This window comes from Muntiacus reevesi, chromosome 1, assembly GCF_963930625.1.
Source record: "Muntiacus reevesi chromosome 1, mMunRee1.1, whole genome shotgun sequence".
In the NCBI taxonomy this organism is placed as follows: Eukaryota; Metazoa; Chordata; class Mammalia; order Artiodactyla; family Cervidae; genus Muntiacus; species Muntiacus reevesi.
In genome coordinates, this window is record NC_089249.1 from 105,555,007 (window position 1) to 105,574,377 (window position 19,371).

The following is a 19,371-nucleotide window of genomic DNA, read 5'->3' on the forward strand; positions in this document are numbered from 1 at the left end:
AGCAACTTTCACTTATCTGTGAAAAGGAATAATGCCTACATCATAGGGTAGTTATGAGGATCACAAATTGATATATGTAAAGTGTTTAGAACAGTACCTGGTCCATGGTAAGTGTTACATATATCACTTTTTTTGAAATGACAACAAAGGGGAATGTATTTATGAATTTATATAAAAATTTGTATGTATCATAAGTGTAAATCAAGAGCATTTGGGATAATCAATTTTCTGAAACATATTTCCCATTATATCTTGGAAGCCCTCACTTTGGCTTTCTTATTAATGAAGTCAACTGAATCAGAACAGTTAGGGTTTCACATTTAAGTTGTAATTATACATTTTCCTAATACACTGGGAGCAATAAGCTGAAAAGTTACACATACACCAAGTGCAAGGGAGACCAGGCTGCAAAATGAGCTTCTGTTCCAAGATTCATCTCATTCATTTATTTTTGGGTTTCAATCATGCAAGTCTTTATACATTCTCATCAACATTTTTAATGACTTGGTAAAGTAGAAGGATTTCCTGTGTAATCAGCTTTTTTTTCCCCCCTGCAAGAGTGTTTTAAAAATAAAGTTCTTTAAATGTTTAGTCTTTTTTTTTTTTTTTTTTTTTAGTAAAAATGAATGGCCTTAAAAGACTTTTGTCCTGCCAGTCTATTTAAAGATGGGAGAAATGAAAGCCAGGAAAACCAGAAGAAGATGGCCTCAAGAGAAAGATCTGTATGATGAATTTGAAATTGCAGGGAATACTGTTTCTCCTTTCTAAGGCAAAGCTGTAACCTCAGAAACCTATTTTTTATGAAAAGGAGAGTGTTACACAGAGTATAAGAGCTTAGTCTGTTGAATACATATTCCCTTAATGTGGTTAAGGTACTTGAAGGTGATCACAAATCATTCAATCCTGGCATATTAAAACAACAGAAACTTGCATTTTGGTCTTAAACAGACGTATAGATTCTCGAGGGAAAAAAAAAGGTAGAATTACTGTCTACTATAAGACGTGGCTCAGATGGTAAAGAATCTGCCTGTAATGCAGGAGACATGGGTTTGATCCCTGGGTGAGGAAGATCCCCTGGAGGAGGGGATGGGAACCCACTCCAGTATTCTTGCCGGAAGAATCCCCATGGACAGAGGAGCCTGGTGGGCTACAGTACATGAGGTTGCAGAGTCCAGCACAATTTAGTGACTGACACTTCTACTTTTCACATAAGACAGTAATATAATATTTCAGGACCCGGGATAATTCCCCCTGGATTCAATAGCCAGTAGACACTCCAAGAAGTCCTGTGAGGAAAAGTATAATTCTTCTGTACTGTAGAGAAGAAATGTCATTCTTTCTTAGCCATTGATTGGAAAGGTCAGGTAAATCCCGCTTTACTTCCCTGACTGCTTTCTGCTCACAAAAACATCTCAAAGCTCTTCTTAAATGCCTCTTTATTTCCCACCTGTGTCATTTTTCAAAGTAGTGTTTTTCTCTCTCATTGTGTGAATTAATACTTGATCTCTTTTGTTTTAGACATTCTCTACCTAATGTTAGGGGAGTGGTGAATGAGTTCGTCATCACTTTATAACATTAGTATGTCTCAGCTTTACTTTTTCTTTCTAAAGAGCCCTAATTCTTTTATGCAGTTATCATACATAGCTATATAGTTAATCCTTCCTAAATGTGAATTTTTCTCTTCTTAAAAAAATAAGGAAGAAGATTTTGCTTTTACTTACTTTGTCTAATGTTTCTGGGATACAATCTCTACCTAGAAGATAGATTGCTAAGATTAGAGAAAGTTGGGGAACACTGGGCAGAAAAGTTAAGTTTTCCTTAACAGATTATCATGCTTTGGGTCATGCAGGAAAGCTAATTGGGAGGAAGTTGCACCTTTAAATGCAGAAAGTTCAGACAAGAAAGCTTTAACTGCCAGACTTTGCTTCCTAAATTAGAACAAAATAAAAAAAACAGTACAGTGTCAACTTGAATGCCAGAACTGGACCGCATGGGGTTGAGTGAGTCCTGGCTTCCTCACTTCTTACCTGAATGCCCTTAGATAAGCAGGTAGTCTCTCTACACCTTAGTGTCCTCATCTGTGAAATGAAGACAGTAGAATAATACCATTCTGGGGCAGCTGGGAATTATGAATCTTGATGTGCTAATATACATTGTGACTCTCCAGGAGGGGTTAGAGTTTTTAGCTGATTTTTTTTCACCTAAGAGTCTCCCCACAACCCTTCTTAAAAAACTATTTAACATCCTGTTGAACTTAGTTTTAGAAGCACTGACATAGGGACATTTAATCTTTGCTTGTGCTTCAAAGGCTCATTTCTAAAAACTTTATTATCTTCAAGTCCCAAAGACTATTTAAATTTTCTCATGTTGCTTTTTTATTATTGATAAGAAGAGGGGAAATTCATTCAAACATGTACTTTAGAAGAGCTTGAAAGCAAGCTGCTGCTGCTACTGCTAAGTCACTTCAGTGGTGTCTGACTCTGTGCGACCCCATCCCTGGGATTCTCCAGGCAAGAACACTGAAGTGGGTTGCCATTTCCTTCTCCAATGCATAAAAGTGAAAAGTGAAAGTGAAGTCGCTCAGTCAAGTCTGACTCTTTGCGACCCCATGGACTGCAACCTACCAGGCTCCTCCATCCATGGGATTTTCCAGGCAAGAGTACTGGAGTGGGGTGCCATTGCCTTCACCGTGAAAGCAAGCTAATAACCTGTATACTAGTTTTTATTAGGACTTCCCTTGTGGCTCAGCTGGTAAAGAATCCGCCTGGGATTTTTTATTTACCCTGGGAATTTACCTTAGGAATTGGAAATATCCCCTGGAGACGGGAAAGCCTACCCTCTCCTGTACTGTGGTGTAGAGAATTCCATGGACAGTATAGTCCAGGAGTCACAAAGAGTGGGACACAACTGAATGATGTAGCTTTTATTTTATTGATGATGAACTAGCTCTTTTGAGGAATGACAGGTGCATTATAACAGTACTGGCTTACAGATTTGTGAACATACAGAATCTGACCTTGTATGTTAAAAAATTAAAAAAAAAAACACAAGTATACAGAATGAATTTTATTACAGTGCTCTTATGATTCATTTTTCTCATAGCTTTGTCTCCTACATTTATATGAACGGTTGAGCAAAGTATGGATAGCATGTAAAGTTTAATTAGCTTTTATTTCAACTAGGAAAGAAGTTTTCTTTAATGTTTCTTTTTTTGCAATCTTGACTCTTGAGAGTCCCTTGGACTGCAAGGAGATCCAACCAGTTCATCCTAAAGGAGATCAGTCCTGGGTGTTCATTGGAAGGACTGATGCTGAAGCTGAAACTCCAGTACTTTAGCCACCTCATGTGAAGAGTTGACTCATTTGAAAAGACCCTGATGCTGGGAGGGATTGGGGGCAGGACCCGAGAAGGGGATGACAGAGGATCAGATGACTGGATGGCATCACCGACTTGATGAACATGAGTTTGAGTAAACTCTGGGAGTTGGTGATGGACAGGGAGGCCTGGTATGCTGTGATTCATGGGGTCACAAAGAGTCGGACACGCCTGAGTGACTGAACTGAACTGAATTATTAGAAAGAATAAAAAGAATGAGCATAGCATGTAAGTCCGCGTCTTGTTGTGAGGTAGACCATTTTTCCTTTCTCTGTGTCCTCACGCTGCTCCACCTCTGTCCCTGTCCCTGTCCCCCATTGCACACACGTATGCACCCCAGGCTTAGTGTCTGGACTTTCACACTATTCCAACTTATCAAACTGCTCTGTTATGCTCTTCCAGGCATCCCACATTCCCTTGCTTGCTTGCTAAGTCACTTCAGTTGTGTCTGACTCTTTGCGACCCTATGGACTGTAGCCTGCCAGGTTCCTCTGTCCATGGGATTCTCCAGGCAAGAATGCTGGAGTGGGTTTTCATGCCCTTCTCCAGGGGGTCTTCCCAACCCAGGAATGGAACCATGTCTCATGCATTGACAGACTGATTCTTTCCCGCTGAGCCACCAGGGAAGACCTGAGAGAGCTTGAGGGCTTATTGAAATGCTAATGGTCTGAACCCTTGCCCAGAGTTACTGAGTCATTAGAATTGGGATGGAATCCAAGCAGCATTTTCACCCAGTTCCCAGGTGCTGCAGATGCTGCTGCTGTGGGGACCACATCTGAGAATCTCTGTCCATAGAGCACTGTCAAAAAAGCAGATCCCTTTCATCTAGTTTCCCAACTAAAAAATGGTTCAATATGATTGCCCCATCCATTGGTTGCTTTCCTGTCCCCTGTCATCTGCATTTGAACAGGAGTCTCCTTTTTAAAGACTACAAACCTTAATTCTCAGGAATAAATCTAGTTCTTCGCTTCATATCCTTCAATCTAAGCTGCCTTTGACCCACTGTTGTGCTAAAACTGTCCTTTCCCAGGGTATTAAGGCTTCCCGGTTGCCACACACCCACATCTTAACTGCTGCTAGTAACATGTAAAGGTTAAGAGCATGGTCTCAGGAGGTGGATTGCCGTGGGTTGAGATGTTGGTTCCTCACCCTGTACCCAACTGTAGGCACTTTATCTCTGCTTGATATTCCTCATCTGCAGCTAGATTTCAATAACAATACCTATCTCATAGGATTGTTTTAAATATTAAATTTCACCAGCTCAATGGACATGAGTTTGAGCAAACTCCTATATAGTGCACAGGGAAGCTTGGCGTGCTGCAGTCCATGGGATGGCAAAAAGCTGGACGTAACTTTACGACTGAACAACAACAACAAATTTTCCAAAATACTGAGGATGGTCCCTAAAAAATAGTACATGTCATGTAAGTTTTTTAAAAGCTTTTTCCTCAACTTTATAGAGATATAATTGACATATAACATTGTATAAGTTTCAGGTACCAGTGTGTTAATTTGATACCTTTTATATTGCAAAACGATTACCACCATAGCATTAACTAACGCCTCTGTCCCATCACATGATTGCCATTTTTGTGTGTGTGGTGAGAATGTTTAAGATCTACTGTTCTAGCAAAATAATACAGTATTTTTAGCTGTAATCACCATGCTATACATTAAACCCCCAGAAGATGTTAATCTTATAACAAAAAGTTTGTGCCCTTTGACAAGTATATCTGCATTTCCCCAACTTCCCAGTCCCTGGGATTCAAACCACTGTTCTACTTTCTGTTTCCATGAATTTGACTGTTTCTTTCTTTTTTTTTTTTTAAAGATTCCATGTGTAAGTGATCCCATGCAATACTTATCTTTCCCTATCTGATTTATTTCACTTAGCATAATGCCCTTAAGGTTCCTTCATGTTATCACAGACTATGGGATTTCCTTCTTTCTTATGGTGAACAGTATCCCATTACATGTGTATGCAACATCTTTATTATCCATTCATCTGTAAATGAACACTTAGGTTGTTTCCGCATCTTAGATACTTTGAAATGAAATGTCACAATGAATGTTAAGAGTGCAGTATTCTGACTTCACTTCCTTTAGATAAATACCCCTCAGATGTGGGATTGCTGGATTACATGGTAGTTCTGTTTTTCATTTTTTGAGAAGCCTCTGTATGGTTTTCTGTGGTAGTTGTACCAGCTCCCTTCTGATCCACAGACCAGCAATGTACAAAGGTTGCCTTTTCTCGATACCTTGCCAGCACTCGTCATCTCTTACGTTTTTTGATGACAGCCATTCTGACAAGTGTGAGGTGATATCTTACTATGGTTTTGCTTTGCATTCCCTGTTGCTTAGTGATGTTGGGCACCTTTTCATGTACCTGTTAGTCTTTTGTATATCTTTTTTGGAAAACTACCTATTTGATTCCTTCATACACTTTTGATTGGGTTGGTTTTTGTTGTTGCTGTTGAGATGTGTGAGTTCTTATATGTTTTGATTTTGTATTAGTATTAGTGAAAGTCATTCAATCATGTCTGACTCTTTGCAACCCCATGGGATTCTCCAGGTCAGAATACTGGAGTGGGTAGCCTTTCCCTTCTCCAGAGAATTTTCCCAACCCAGGGATCAAACCCAGGTCTCCCATATTGTTACTAACTCCTTATTGGGTACATGATTTGTATGTATTTTCTCCCATTCCATAGGTTGCATTTTCATCTTGTTTCCTTTGCTTTATCTGAGCTTTATATTAGCTATTACTAAAAGTTTCCCAGAATTGCCTCTCAGGGTCTCACCTTCATGATTTCTATCATGGCAGCATATCACCTCAACTATCATTGATTTCTTCTTCAAAGCAATCTACTTTACCAACATTATTATAAAAGAAAACATATTACTATAAATGGAATACCAGCATCACTTGATATAGAAGGTAACCATAAAATACAGTGAAAAATCAATGTTTTTTGTTTTTATTCTAGACCATTTTTTTCTGCAGAACACTCTGAGCCTGAGACCTAACCCTTTTTTGTGAAAACAGGTAAATTGGCAAGTTCTAGCCGCTATCACATTTCAGTGACTAGTCCCACATTTCAGCGACTTCGTACACTAGAGTTATCATCCACTTACGTGGTAGTCCAGTGCAGGCCTGCTACCCCCGGGGACCTGGCCTCCTTCCACTTTGTGGCACCAACAACTGCTGGACCCAGAAATGTCTGCTTCTGGTCAGCAGATAGAGGGAGAGAACATGGAGGAAGACACCTGGTTTGCTGCCTTTTAGGTCTGAAACTGTCATAAGTCACTCATCCCTTGGTATGAGTCAATTGGAGGCAGGTGTGCAGGGAAGGTTGGTCCAGGCCAAGTAGCTACTTTATGCTATGGAATTGAGAACACAAGTTTTTGGTGGTCAAATTCTGACATACATACAGGTTATAGCAAGACAGCCATAGTTTCTTAAATGCTAGGAGGGATCGTACTACTGTTACTTCTTTGGGAAAGGGAAAGTGTTAGTCACTTAGTCATGTTTGATGACCCGAGGGACCATAGCCCACCAGGCTTCTCTATCTATGAGATATGGGATTCTCCTGGCAAGAATACTGGGGTGGGTAGACATTCCCTTCTCCAGGGGATCTTCCGGACCCAGGGATTGAACCCAGGTCTCCTGCACTGCAGGCAGATTCTTTACCATCTGAGCCACCAGGGAAGCCAAATATTATTTTTTTAGTTCAATTTATTCTCCTCTCTCTGAACCTCAGTTTTACTTGGAAACTGTTCCAAGAAGTTAGCAACTGTCTTACTTAGCAAGTATGAAATCCATATATACATGGGAGAAACCTATTTCTCTATATCATGATACAAAGTTAATAAGATAGTACCCAATATAGCTTTTTACCTCCTAGTATAGCTTAGAATTTTCCTTGGCTAGATGGGAAATGAGCTCACTCTCTATATGTATGTCTTTATAATAACCAAGAATGCATGTGTTTGATAGAAACACATATATCCTAGTATAGCTTAGAATTTTCCTTGGCTTGATGGGAAATGAGCTCACTCTCTATATGTATGTCTTTATAATAACCAAGAATGGATGTGTTTGATAGGAACCTACATATAAACCTGGTCCCCTCCTACATTTTAAAATTTAACTGTGTGCCATTACTAAAATTTTATGAATTCAGGTTGCTTTTCAGGTATTATTTGACATATATCTGAAGTGTGTGAGACACATGCCAAGTACCGTCACACTGATTGCTTGATTTCTGCTGCTGCAGTACATCTGAAATATGTTTCTTGTACTCATCTCAAGCTGATGAAGCATGGGCATGTTTGAGTGGCCACCAGTTGAAGGGGAGAGGAATTTCTCATTGGATTTTTTATAAATGAAAACATGAAGCTGTTTGCAGTTTGACTGTGGTGTCATAAGAAAAAACCTGGTTCAGTTTGTCATTAAGAAATAACAGCTCCCAGAGGGTCACCCTTTGGGAGTTGAGGTATGAGGGCAGGGTGTGCTCATAACAGATATTTATACTTAGTGATTTATGATTCACAGTTGCATTTTTGTAGCTTGCTATTCATCAGCCAGCTGGGGCACTTTACTCACTGGTGAACAGAGTAGAAGATAAAAACAGAACCGGGCACCAGATCTGTCCTCAAAGATGAGATGGAGACATGGATGGGTCATTTAGGAAGGGGAGGTGGTGTATAGGTACAGCTTGATAAGCAGGATAGGGTTCACAGAGCTTCATGATGTCAACACTGAGTTTGGTAAAGCATGACGGATGGCTCAGTTGGAGGATGATGTATCACAGTATCTAGGACATAGTACTTAGCACACAGCACTCCATTTTGGTTGTTCAGTGGACTGTAGGGCTTCCATTTTCAGGGTGGGAGAGGTTCAGGAGCACAACTGTTTCCTCCAAGGACGCAGACTGTCCGCTTGCAGTGGGGAGGGAACTGTGACTCAGGGAACAGTTGCTCACACGCAGCCCTGTGAGGTAGTGACAGCCCTTCAGTACCAGCTCCCTAGCCCTCGGTGGGCGTCTTGTCACATTCTGGATATATCGTCCTGGATCTTGAGTGAACTTCCACGGACATTGCTTGAGGGTTTCCGATAGAACTGGGGGAGCAGGGGCCTTCACCTCTCTTGGCAGAAGAGGGCTGGTGGTGAGATGAGGTGAGTGGGTCCGCATGAGGGGAGCTGGAAAACAGATGCAAGAAATGAACTGAGGGTTTCCTGCTGTGTTCTTACTGTGCCAGCCTACACTTCCCTCTACCATTAGAGTCTTTTTTCCTTTTTCTATTATTTCCCAGTGAATGAGAATCTTTGCTGAGGTGGGGAAGGAATGCCTGCTGTGAACTGCTGGCCCTCAGGAAATCAGTTGATTTTCCCCCCAGGCCACTGATGTCCTTCCCAATGTTCTGCTCCTTTCTCACTCTCTGTAGCCAGCTGCCGCCTGTGGCAGGCAGGAGGAGGGTCCGTGCTCGGGTAACACTGTTCGTCCCCTCAGCTCTCTCTGGAAACAGCTTTCATTTATAAGTTCACAGAGAAAGGGAATTTTATCAAGGAAAACGACAAAGGATGGAGTGACAAAGCTTTTAGCATCTCCATCTCTTGCTTCTGTGTCTTCATCCTCTCATTTTTCCTGTCTCCCACTCCCAGGAGAGAAAACAGCCAGTTAGGATCTTTCACCAAGAGCTTATTTGGGAATCTAATGAAAATGGCAGGCGGTGACTCCTAATTAAGAATTTCTCTTGACAGTGGTGGTGAAATGACCAAACTACCAGGTCTTCAGTTACATATAGGAACCAAAAGCATGCAGTAGGAATATGAAGAAATTTCTCTGAAAACAGAACCTCAAAAAAATAATAATAATGGCAGGGTTAGAAAGGATGGTGTGAAGCTCTTTTGGTCTTTGTTGGAAGGTTGGAATGTGCGTCAAAAGGATCAGGGAAGTCTTTCTATACTCAGTTCTCTTATACCTGGAGACCCCAGGAGCTGTAAAGGTGCTCTGTGCCCCAGCAAGTTTCCCTTAAAACTGTAGAAATACGATGGAACTCCAGGGTGTGACGTGAGTCTTGAGGAGTGTCAGAGTGGAGCAGAGGTGATCTGGCTAAACCTGGAAAAATGAGAGGAAAGGCTTACACGGTCCTAGATAGAGGCTGTGGTCAAAATAGCTCTAAACTTGGATTCAAATTTTGGCTGTGCCAGGAATAGACCTGATTAATTTCTTTATTTCTCTCTGGATCGGTGTCCTTATCTCTAAGGGCAGGCTGAGGTAAATTTCATTCATTCTAGCAGCCATTCATATTCATTACCAGTCACCGTGCTTTAATATGAAAGTATAAAGAAAACATTATACAATCCTTGTCTCAGAGAATCTCTCAATTAAGTGGAGGAGACAGATGTTGCTGATACTTATAAAAGCATGTGTAAAGTACCATAATAAATGTACAAAGTGCTATTGGAATGCAAAGAGGGAGGGATGGCTTGTCCCAGGAATAGAGCTGCAGCAGAGTAGGCAATATGTAAATCATGTCTTAAGAACAGAACTGCCTACCATTGCCCAAGTGTAAAAGCCAGAATATATGGGAATGCCTGGTATGTTTGAGAATGAAAATGTTTAGCTGTGACTAGAACATAGCGTGTCTGGAGGTTTGTAAGAGAAGCTGAAAAAGATGGGTTTAGGTTAATCTGTAAATAGTCTGTTACCACAGCTCCTATTATTCCCTTGCCTATGAAGACACACTGGAAATTGTAAATCGAGGATCTGGATTGCACACAATTTGAGCAGGGAAAATGAAAGCACAGAGGTGAGTTCTGCTGATGCCTTAATGCAGGAAAGAAATGATGAGGAAGAAATGACTCTCCTGCATTGCAGGCAGTCTCCTCCATTGCAGGTGGATTCTTTACTGGAGTGAGCCACCAGGGAAGCTGATATAATTTAACAGTTGATAGAGGCAAAGGAAGGAAATGAAGGTTTTAGTGTCGGGGTAAAGATGAGAATTTCAGCCTGTATGTCCGAGGTGACAGGAGGTTTAGGGTGGGAGCCAGGAATTTCGTTTCAGATGGCAAGGCTTGGAGCGCTTCAGCATGCCAATCTGAGCATGCAGAGATTTTGCTATGTAATAAGTGGTTTTACTGTGTAATAAGTGGAGATTTGCATCTGGAGCCCAAGGGAGAGAGAAATATTCAGTAGCAGGGGTTGGTAAAGCCTTAGGAGAAATGAAGTCCTCTAGAGTGGGCTTCTGACAGGCGAAGAGAAAAAGAATCAAAATAAAAATCAAGGAACATAGAATTTAGGTCTGCAGGTCACTGACCAGAGCCTCTACCTCCAAGGCAAACTCAATCCACCTTAGCCTATGTTCAGGTCAAGTTGAGAGCTACTGGGAGAAATACTATCTCCTTTCCTGTTCTAATACTGCCTTCTCTGTAGGGCTTGCATCAAAATTTTCTCTATCTGTCTAATACTTATTCCTACTTGAAGTGTAGTAAGGATCACCCCCTATTTTCTTTTATGTTATGTTAATTTAGGTTCCCCTAGGGGAAAAAAGTGAAAGTGTTAGTTGTGAGTTGTGTCTGACTCTTTGTGACCCCATTGACTATAGCCCACCAGGCTTTTCTGTCCATGGAATTCTCCAGGCAAAGACACTGGAGTGGGTTGCTGTTTCTTCTCCAGGGGATCTTCTTGATCCAGGGACTGAACCTGAGTCTCCTGCATTGTAGGCAGATTCTTTACCATCTGAGCCACCAGTTCTCCTAGAAGCAGGTACCAAATGTGACTAAATCTATAAGAGATTTATCAAGGGAAACATTTGTAAAAGATAAAAGTTGGAGGGTGGTAAGCCCAAGAAGGCAAGGAGAGCCTTCAGATTATGAGGAAGATCTGACTCATGTGAAGGAGAGAGGGAAGGAAGAAGAATGGAGTAGGAGGCACCTCCGAGTACAGTGCAATTCCAAGAAAACTTTGACCAGAATTGTGGGGCATCTTTATGCCACATCCCAGAGGAAGAGACCCACCTGAATCCCCCCACTGTGCTAGCCATTGTTAGGAGAGCCCGCAGGCAGTGACTCAGTCACAGGCATGCTCTGTCACTTCCGTTGTGTCCAACTCTCTGCAACCCTATGGACTGTACTCTGCCAGGCTCCTCTGTCCATTAGCTCCTCCAGACAAGAATACAGCCGTGGCCCTCCTCCAGGGATCTTCCTGACCCAGGGATCAAACCTGCATTTCCTGCAAGCCTCCTGCATTGCCGGCTGATTCTTTACCCACTGAACCATCTGGGAAGCCTGTGACTCAGTAATTATTCCAAAGGAGTGACACCTGGGACCATCAGACCGAAAACCTCCCAGAGCAGAGATCCTAGGGGCACACATTTCATGGCCACCATAGATGCCTTCAGTGACTCAGTGACACTTCCTAAATGTTCTGCTGGCACTTCTTGTCCACACCAGTCAAAACTCAGCATGTGCAGCCTCCCACCAGAGTTTCATTATGCGTCCACCCGACTGGATTATAAACCCTTCTTTAAAGATCAGTGCAGTGTCCTTAACTCAGAGGCACCTAGGTATTCATCATAATAAGAATTGTGTTATTTTCATTACTTGAATTTATCTGAGAGTTGCAGCAGTGGGAGTTTTGACTTAGGAAGTTGAGATGGGGGCAGTTAAGAAAATGATTTTGTTGAGGAGTCCCATAGATATCACAGTGAGGGAGGGAGAATTAGAGCAAAAATACCCCCTAAAGAAAAGCAGACACTAGGGCCTAGGCACATGCATTTGATTAGGTAAAGTCCAGGTATGCAAACAAAACACAGTATCCAGAGAACATGATGGAAATTGCTAGTCTAGACAAGAGCTAGCAGGAAGGAGGTCCAGAAAGATGTAATGGATGGGAATTTGAAGTAGACATCACTGCAACTCTTTGAAAACTAACCTTTCTACCCACAAGGCAGTTTTCATACACCATATCACACCTTCTTAACCTTGATTAATTGGACTAGAAGAGACACCTGTCTCAAGCTGAACCTTCCAGGAATTTTGACTCTGGGTTCAGTAAATCTAATTAGTTGAATTTTCCTTGAACTGAGCTGACATGTTGAACACAGAGTTCTTGGAGCCTGCTGGGACACTCATGTACCCTAAGAAGCAGGAGATGCAGATTGCAGAAAGACGAGAATGAGTCAGATGTTCAGAGAATTGAGGTGAGAGCGTGACTCCAGACAAGAATGAGACAGAGAATGGTTGCCTGGACTCCTGAGACATTTCCAACCCTGGACCTAATCCTGTGCCTTACAACACTAGGTTCTGAGATAACCCGCCAACCTTGAATTCCCTATTCTTCTTAATCCAGTTTGAGTGGGATTCTTTTAGTGGTTCAGGTGGTAAAGAGTCTGCCTGCAATGCAGGAGACCTGGGTTCAGTCCCTGGTTTAGGAAGATCCCCTGGAGAAGGGTGTGGCAACCACTCCAGTATTCTTGCCTGGGAAATCTCATGGACAGAGGAGCCTGGTGGGATATACAGTCCGCAGAGTCACAAAGAGTCAGACACTACTGAACAATTCACCCACACACACTCTTCGTGGTAGCCAAATAATATCGACCTTGACAGTGTTTGTCAGGTATGCTCAAGACTAAACAGAAAACTCAGAAAAGCACAATGTGCAGAGATACAGACAAGCAAGATGTTATCATTAGGAAAACTCGGAAGAGTAGCTTGAACAAGGCAGCTTTTAGTCTGGTAACTATAAATGGGTAAACAAGTCAGAAACTAAGCACACAGAACCTGGTTACAGGAACTAGGGTGTAAGGTAGAGCCTTCACTGCAGGAGGAAGGCAGAAAATGTTGGTTATTGGGAATCAAGTAAAAGTCAGAGGCAGACGAAGACCTCTGATCTATTGAGGATGAATTAATTCATACTCTCAGAATTCTTGGGTGTCTGCTACAGTCTAGGGCCTGTTAACGGACGGAACTCGGGGCTCAGTGTACTGAGGGATGGAGCCAGCCTGTCGGTGGAGACACCGTGATACCTGCCCTGGAGAAGAGGAGGCTCAGAGGGCAGAATCAGGGCACCAGTCAGCTGATTATCTGGAGTGGATGATAGAATGTTAGAATTTGAAACATTCTGGACAAAGCAGACTTGGAAAAAGTTGAGACTGAAAACTCAGAAAGGAGAACTTTCAAGGAGAAGCAGAGAAGAAGGTAGGCCATGAAAGAGTGATTCAGAACAGGAGATAAGAAGGTGTCATACACTCAGCTTGTCTATTTGTCAGTGTCTCCTAGGGCCCTGGTGGCAGCTGACGAACCTGTAAAAAATATCTCTTGTGCCTGTTTAGGCTGAATGAACTGTTTTATCACAAACCTGCTCTATCTTGCCAAAGTTAAAAACTTCAGGATTTGGAAAGCTTTTGAATCTAGCCTTTCCTAATTCACTTGTGCCTCACCAGACAGACAAGACTAGATTCATTTAAATTCATTCAGCTCAAGATTCATTCAGTCTTCTGGGTAAACCTTGAACCCTCACATACTTGTAAGAAGAAATATAGGAGAAGAAAAGGAGACAGAAGGAAGGATAAAAATTCAGAGATACCTCATGATCTGTTGCATACAGATATTGGGATACATATTGGGATAAAATTAAGTCAAACACTTGATCTCCTGTGATCTCCTTGTCTACCTCCCACTTAGAATTTTGAATATCTTGTAATCATAGATACTGCTTTTCACAAAGACCCCAAAATCACTTCTCCAGTGGGTGTCAGGGAGTCCCCATATAGTCCTATATTTAACCTTGGTAAGATGACCTAAAAAGTAACCTAAACAATGACAAATTAGGAGACATGCTATTGGCTCTGGTTTCTTTTCTCATAATCTTATTTCTAGTGTGGTTGTTCATGGTATTAAATAGAGTCAAAAGATCGAGGACTGAGTCAGAAATTTCTGTCTGGCTTGTGATTGGCCTTATGGGCAGCAGATTGTTTAACCTCAAGCTCTCATTTCCTCATCATTATTATTATGATACATGACACTTGCTCCAGTACCTTGCTGGGTCATGTTTTTTAATTGGGGTATAGTTGCTTTATAATATTGTGTCAGTTTCTGTCGTACAACGAAGTGAATCAGTTATATGTATACATATATTCTTTCCCTTTTGGACCTCCATCCCACCCTACCCCCCATCCCATACCATATTAATTTCATACATTTTTGAATTGAGAGAAATATGAGTTTTATATATATGGGCGAAGGTTATAAATAAAAAGGTTTGGTCAATCAAATATGACTCAGCTTTATATTGAGATTGTTACCACTCAAAAGAACTCCTTTTTATTCATTTTTTAAAAGTAGAGATATTCTGCATTTATACTGGTTAAATTCTAATATTCTTTAATCTTTTATTTCCTTGCAAGATAATAGTTGGAGAAACTGCTGTGTTTTGCCTACAACTGGCCACAAGGGATTTTGAAAACCAGGAGAAAACTATTTTAACTGGAGACTGTTGCTATATAAACCCACTGGTGAGGAGAACTGTACGATTTCTTGGTATGTGTTCATTGAATTGTTTTTATTGTTTCTGAAATAATGTTTATGTATAAGCTAACCTTTAAAATGTTTGCAAATATTAGGTTATATTTTCTTTGAAATGTGTCAATTTGGTTTTAAAATAAACACTTCATATTATTTTCTCTCCTTTTCTGCAAAACTCCATTTCATGGTGTCATTTCCACATTATTTTAAGGGAAAAAAAATCCCACCACACTTGGATATTTAGTATTCTAAAAGAAACTAAAAATTATGTAAATAAAAGAAATGGTTTAGTGTTTGTTAAATTTCAGAAACAATGCTTAGGTAGAAATGATGATCTAGGTTGATTACTGAATATCACAAAAGACAAAAAAGAATAGCTGAACAAATAAAAGAAATGCCATATTGGTTAATTATAATAAGTAGCACTCCATGAACTACTTCTCAGTTGTTACTTTTTTTTTTTGTAATACCAACAAAACTGTATTCTTGACCCATTTAATCTTTGTATGAGAATCATTTAATAACAAAATAAGCAATAATATACTCAGAACTGAAGTGTTTTTGATGAAACTGAACCTTCCTAAATTCTGTTAAATTATATTATGCCTACTTAAGTAAAATTTTTTTATTCATTTGCACCCATATTTCTAAAGAATATGCAGGCATACCTTGCAAGATATTTGAACTCAGTTCTAGACCACTACAGTAAAGTGAATATCACAATCAAGTGAGTTACATGACTTTTTTGGTTTCCCAGTGCATTTAGAAGTTATATTTATACTATATTTTAGTCTGTTAAGTATGCAATAACATTATGTCTGAAAAAATACATACTTTAATTAAAAATACTTTTAAAATTAAAAATGGCTAAAAAATGCTAATCATCATTGGAACATTTAATGAGTTGTAATCTTTTTGCTGGTGGAGAGTCTTGCCTCAACCGATCATATTGGTAGAATCTGAAGGTTGGGGTGGCTGTGGCAATTTCTTAAAATAGGATAATAACGAAGTTAGCCATAGTGATTGACTCTTCCTTTCTGTAATGATTTCTTTGTATCATGCAATGCTGTTTGATAGCATTTTACCCATGGTAGAACTTCTTTTGAAGTTACAGTCAGTTCTCTCAAGACCTGCTGGTGCTTTATGTAGTATTTCAAATCCTTTGTTGTCATCTCAACAATCGTCACAGCATCTTCACTAGGAGTAGATTCCAATCTCAAGAAACCACTTTCTTTGCTCATCTGTGAGAAGCAAATCCTCACCCATTCAAGTTTTATCATGAGATTGCAGTGATTCAGTCAAATCTTCAGACTCCACTTCTAATTCTTTTGTTATTTCCACCACATCTGCAGTTACTTCCTCCACTTAGTTCTTGAACCCCTCAAAATCATCCATGAGGGTTGGAGTCAATTTCTTTCAAACTCCTGTTTATGCTAATATTTTAACCTCTGCCTATTAATCATGAATGTTCTTAATGATATCCAGAATAGTGAGTCCTTTCCAGAAGGTTTTAAATTCTCTTTGTCCAGAACCATTAGAGGAATCCCTATCTATGGCAGCTACAAATTTATGAAATGTACTTCTTAAATAATAATGTTACTGAATCCAAGCTCACTCTGCTTACTGTACAATAGGCCAATTAATCAAGAAACCAGTGTTGAGGCAAGGAATATGACTTTATTTGGAAAGCTGGCTGATCAAGAAGATGGCAGACTAACATCTCAAAATGACCATCTTATTGGAGTCTGCATGCCAGCTTCTTTTATAGAACAGAAAAGGAAAGTAGGTGAGGAAGTAAAGTAAAAAGGTGTTTATCTTGCAAAATAGGGGATATGTTAATTTCTTCTTCTGTGCAGCCATTCACAGGTGGGCTGGGTCAGACTGTCTCTAACAAAGGCAGAGGGACAGGGTTCCTGGAGACAGACCATTATGAGTGATATAGTAAAAAAGCAATGAAAAGTGAAAGATTAAAATTAAAAAAACAGATCCAACATGGAATCAGAATTGGCTTTTCCCTGCAACAGTAAGATTTGAAAATCAAAAGTCCTCCTTGATCTATGATCTGCAGAATGAATGTTGTGTTGGGAGGCATGAAAACAATATTAATCTCATTGTACATCTCCATCGGAGCTCTTGGGTGACCAGGTGCATTGTCAGTGAGCAGTAATAAACTTGAATATTTTTTCTAAGCAGTGGGTTTTAACAATGGGCCTAAAATATTTAGTAAACCATGTTATAAACAGATAATCTGTTATCCAGACTTTGTAGTTCCATTTACAGAGCACAGGCCAAGTATATTTAGCCTAACTCTTTAGGGCCCTAGGCTTTTCAGAATAGTAAGTGACCATTGGTTTCACCTTAAATTCACCAGCTGCCTTAGCTCCAAAGAAGAGAGTCAGCCTGTCTTTTGAAGCTTTAAAGCCAGGCATTTTCTTCTTTCTAGATCTGAAAGTGCTTGGTGGCATCTTCTTCCAATAGAAGGCTGTTTTTTCTACATTGAAACTCTGTCATTTAAAGTAGATAGCTTCATTAATGATCTTAGCTAGGTCATCTGAATAATGCTGCAGCTTCTGTATCAGCACTTGAGGCTTTGCCCTGTACTTTCCTTCCATGGAGATGACTTCTTTCCTTAAACCTCATGAATCATCCTCTGCTAGCTTCAATTCAAGCTTTTCTTCTACAGCTTACTCACCTCTTTCAGCTTCTGTAGAATTGCAGAGGGTTAGGACCTTGCTGTGGGTTAGGCTTTGTCTTAAAGGAGTACTGTGGTTGATTGGAACCATCCAGACTACTACAACTTGCTTCAAGTCAGCAATAAGGCTGTTCCACTTTCTTATCATTTGTGTGTTCACTGGCGTAGCACTTTTAATTTCCTTAAAGAGCTTTTTCTTTGCATTCATGACTTTGCTAAATGGCACAAGAGACCTAGCTTTCAGCCTATCTCAGCTTTCGACTTGCCTTTCTCATGGAGCTTCATCCTTTCTAGCTTTTGATTAAGGATGAGATGTGTGACTCTTCCTTTCACTTGTATATTTAGAGGCTATTGTAGGATTTTTAATTGACATAGCTTCAGTAATGTTGTGCCTTAGAGAGTAGGGAGGCTGGAGGAGAGGGAGAGAAATATAGGGGAATGAGTAGTTGGTAAAGCCGTCAGAACACACACATTTATCAAGTTTACTGCCTTTTATGGGTACAGTATGTCTTGCACCCAAAGAACTACCATAGTAACATTAAAGATAATTGATCATAGATCACCAATAACAAATAAATCATAATGAAAAACTTTGAAATATTGGGAGAATTGCTAAAATGTGACAGAGACACTCAGAGTGAGCAAATGTTATTGGAAAAATAGTGTCAGTAGACTTGCTCAACACAGGGTTGCCACAAACCTCCCATTTGTAAAAAAAAAAAAAAAAAAAAAGTACTCTTCATGAAGTTCAATAAAGTGAAGCTCAATAAAACAAGCTCTGCCTGGATGGCATAAAGTGTGCATTTAAGCCTGTGCATGTTTCTTACTTATGTGATTTATAAGGTATTTAGAAGTAGTTGCTTTGTTCCTTGTTTCCTTGTTTATCATGATTTGAATGTTTTTAGTTTACTATAATAAAAGGGAAGCTTGTAAGAAAAGCATTACTATAGAATAGGACATCATTCTTTTTTAGTGACTTTATTCTGCAGGTCACACGCCAATGTATCTGGAGGATACACTTCATGGGATCTCACTTTAATAAGTATCTCTGTAGTCAACTTCAATATTGGACTTGGGCCTGATGCACTATTTTAATTCCAAAGCACATTTGGGAGCTTTATAAGTATCAAGAGACACTTCCATATCCTTATCAAATATTCCTCTCTAGACAGGAAAACTTATTATACCAGATAAAAAGAATGGTTTGGTTAAATACAATGAGTACATCTTAGCCTAGATTTCAAGAGAAGAGAGATGAACACTTGTCATTTAGGTTCCCATGCTAGGCCATGGGATTTGAAAGGTGAGGGTGTATACAATAACATTTTATTGAGCTTTATTGTCTTCTTTTTCTCTGCCTCTGCCAAATTTCTGATTTTAATAACATTTACTTGTATGACTCATGGAATGCTGGTAAGATGGAAAGAAAGCTCTTCCTTGTAAACATTTCCAATAAAGAACTAAGGTCTTTGTTTCATTGTGGTTTATATACACATGGAGTTTTGCTGTGTGCGGGTTTGGGTGTTAGAACCTTTTATAATCTTATATAATGCTTTGAAAATGAAAAGGATAGTCATGTATCTAATCCTGGAAAAATATTTTTTCCTGCTGATTTGCAACACATCAATAATTATGTAAAGCCTTAGGAAACAAACAATCCAGAAATATGTGACAAAGAAAAAACCATCTAATTATCATAATAGAATTGTATGTCTTTTTAATGAACCAGCTGTTTGGGAAGTAGTATTTTGGTATAGTTTTAAAATGTCCTTGATGA

General features: G+C 39.9%; 1 protein-coding gene across 5 annotated transcripts in view; it reads left to right on the forward strand.

The window, feature by feature from the left end:
• PLPPR5 (phospholipid phosphatase related 5) overlaps positions 1 to 19,371 on the forward strand; it is a 124,458-nt gene that overhangs the window by 29,986 nt on the left and 75,101 nt on the right. For all 5 annotated transcript variants that reach the window (XM_065927696.1, XM_065927707.1, XM_065927704.1 and 2 more), the window contains exon 2: positions 14,785 to 14,917. In XM_065927696.1, the coding sequence (XP_065783768.1) occupies positions 14,785 to 14,917 (133 nt within the window). The remainder of the gene's footprint in view (positions 1 to 14,784; positions 14,918 to 19,371) is intronic.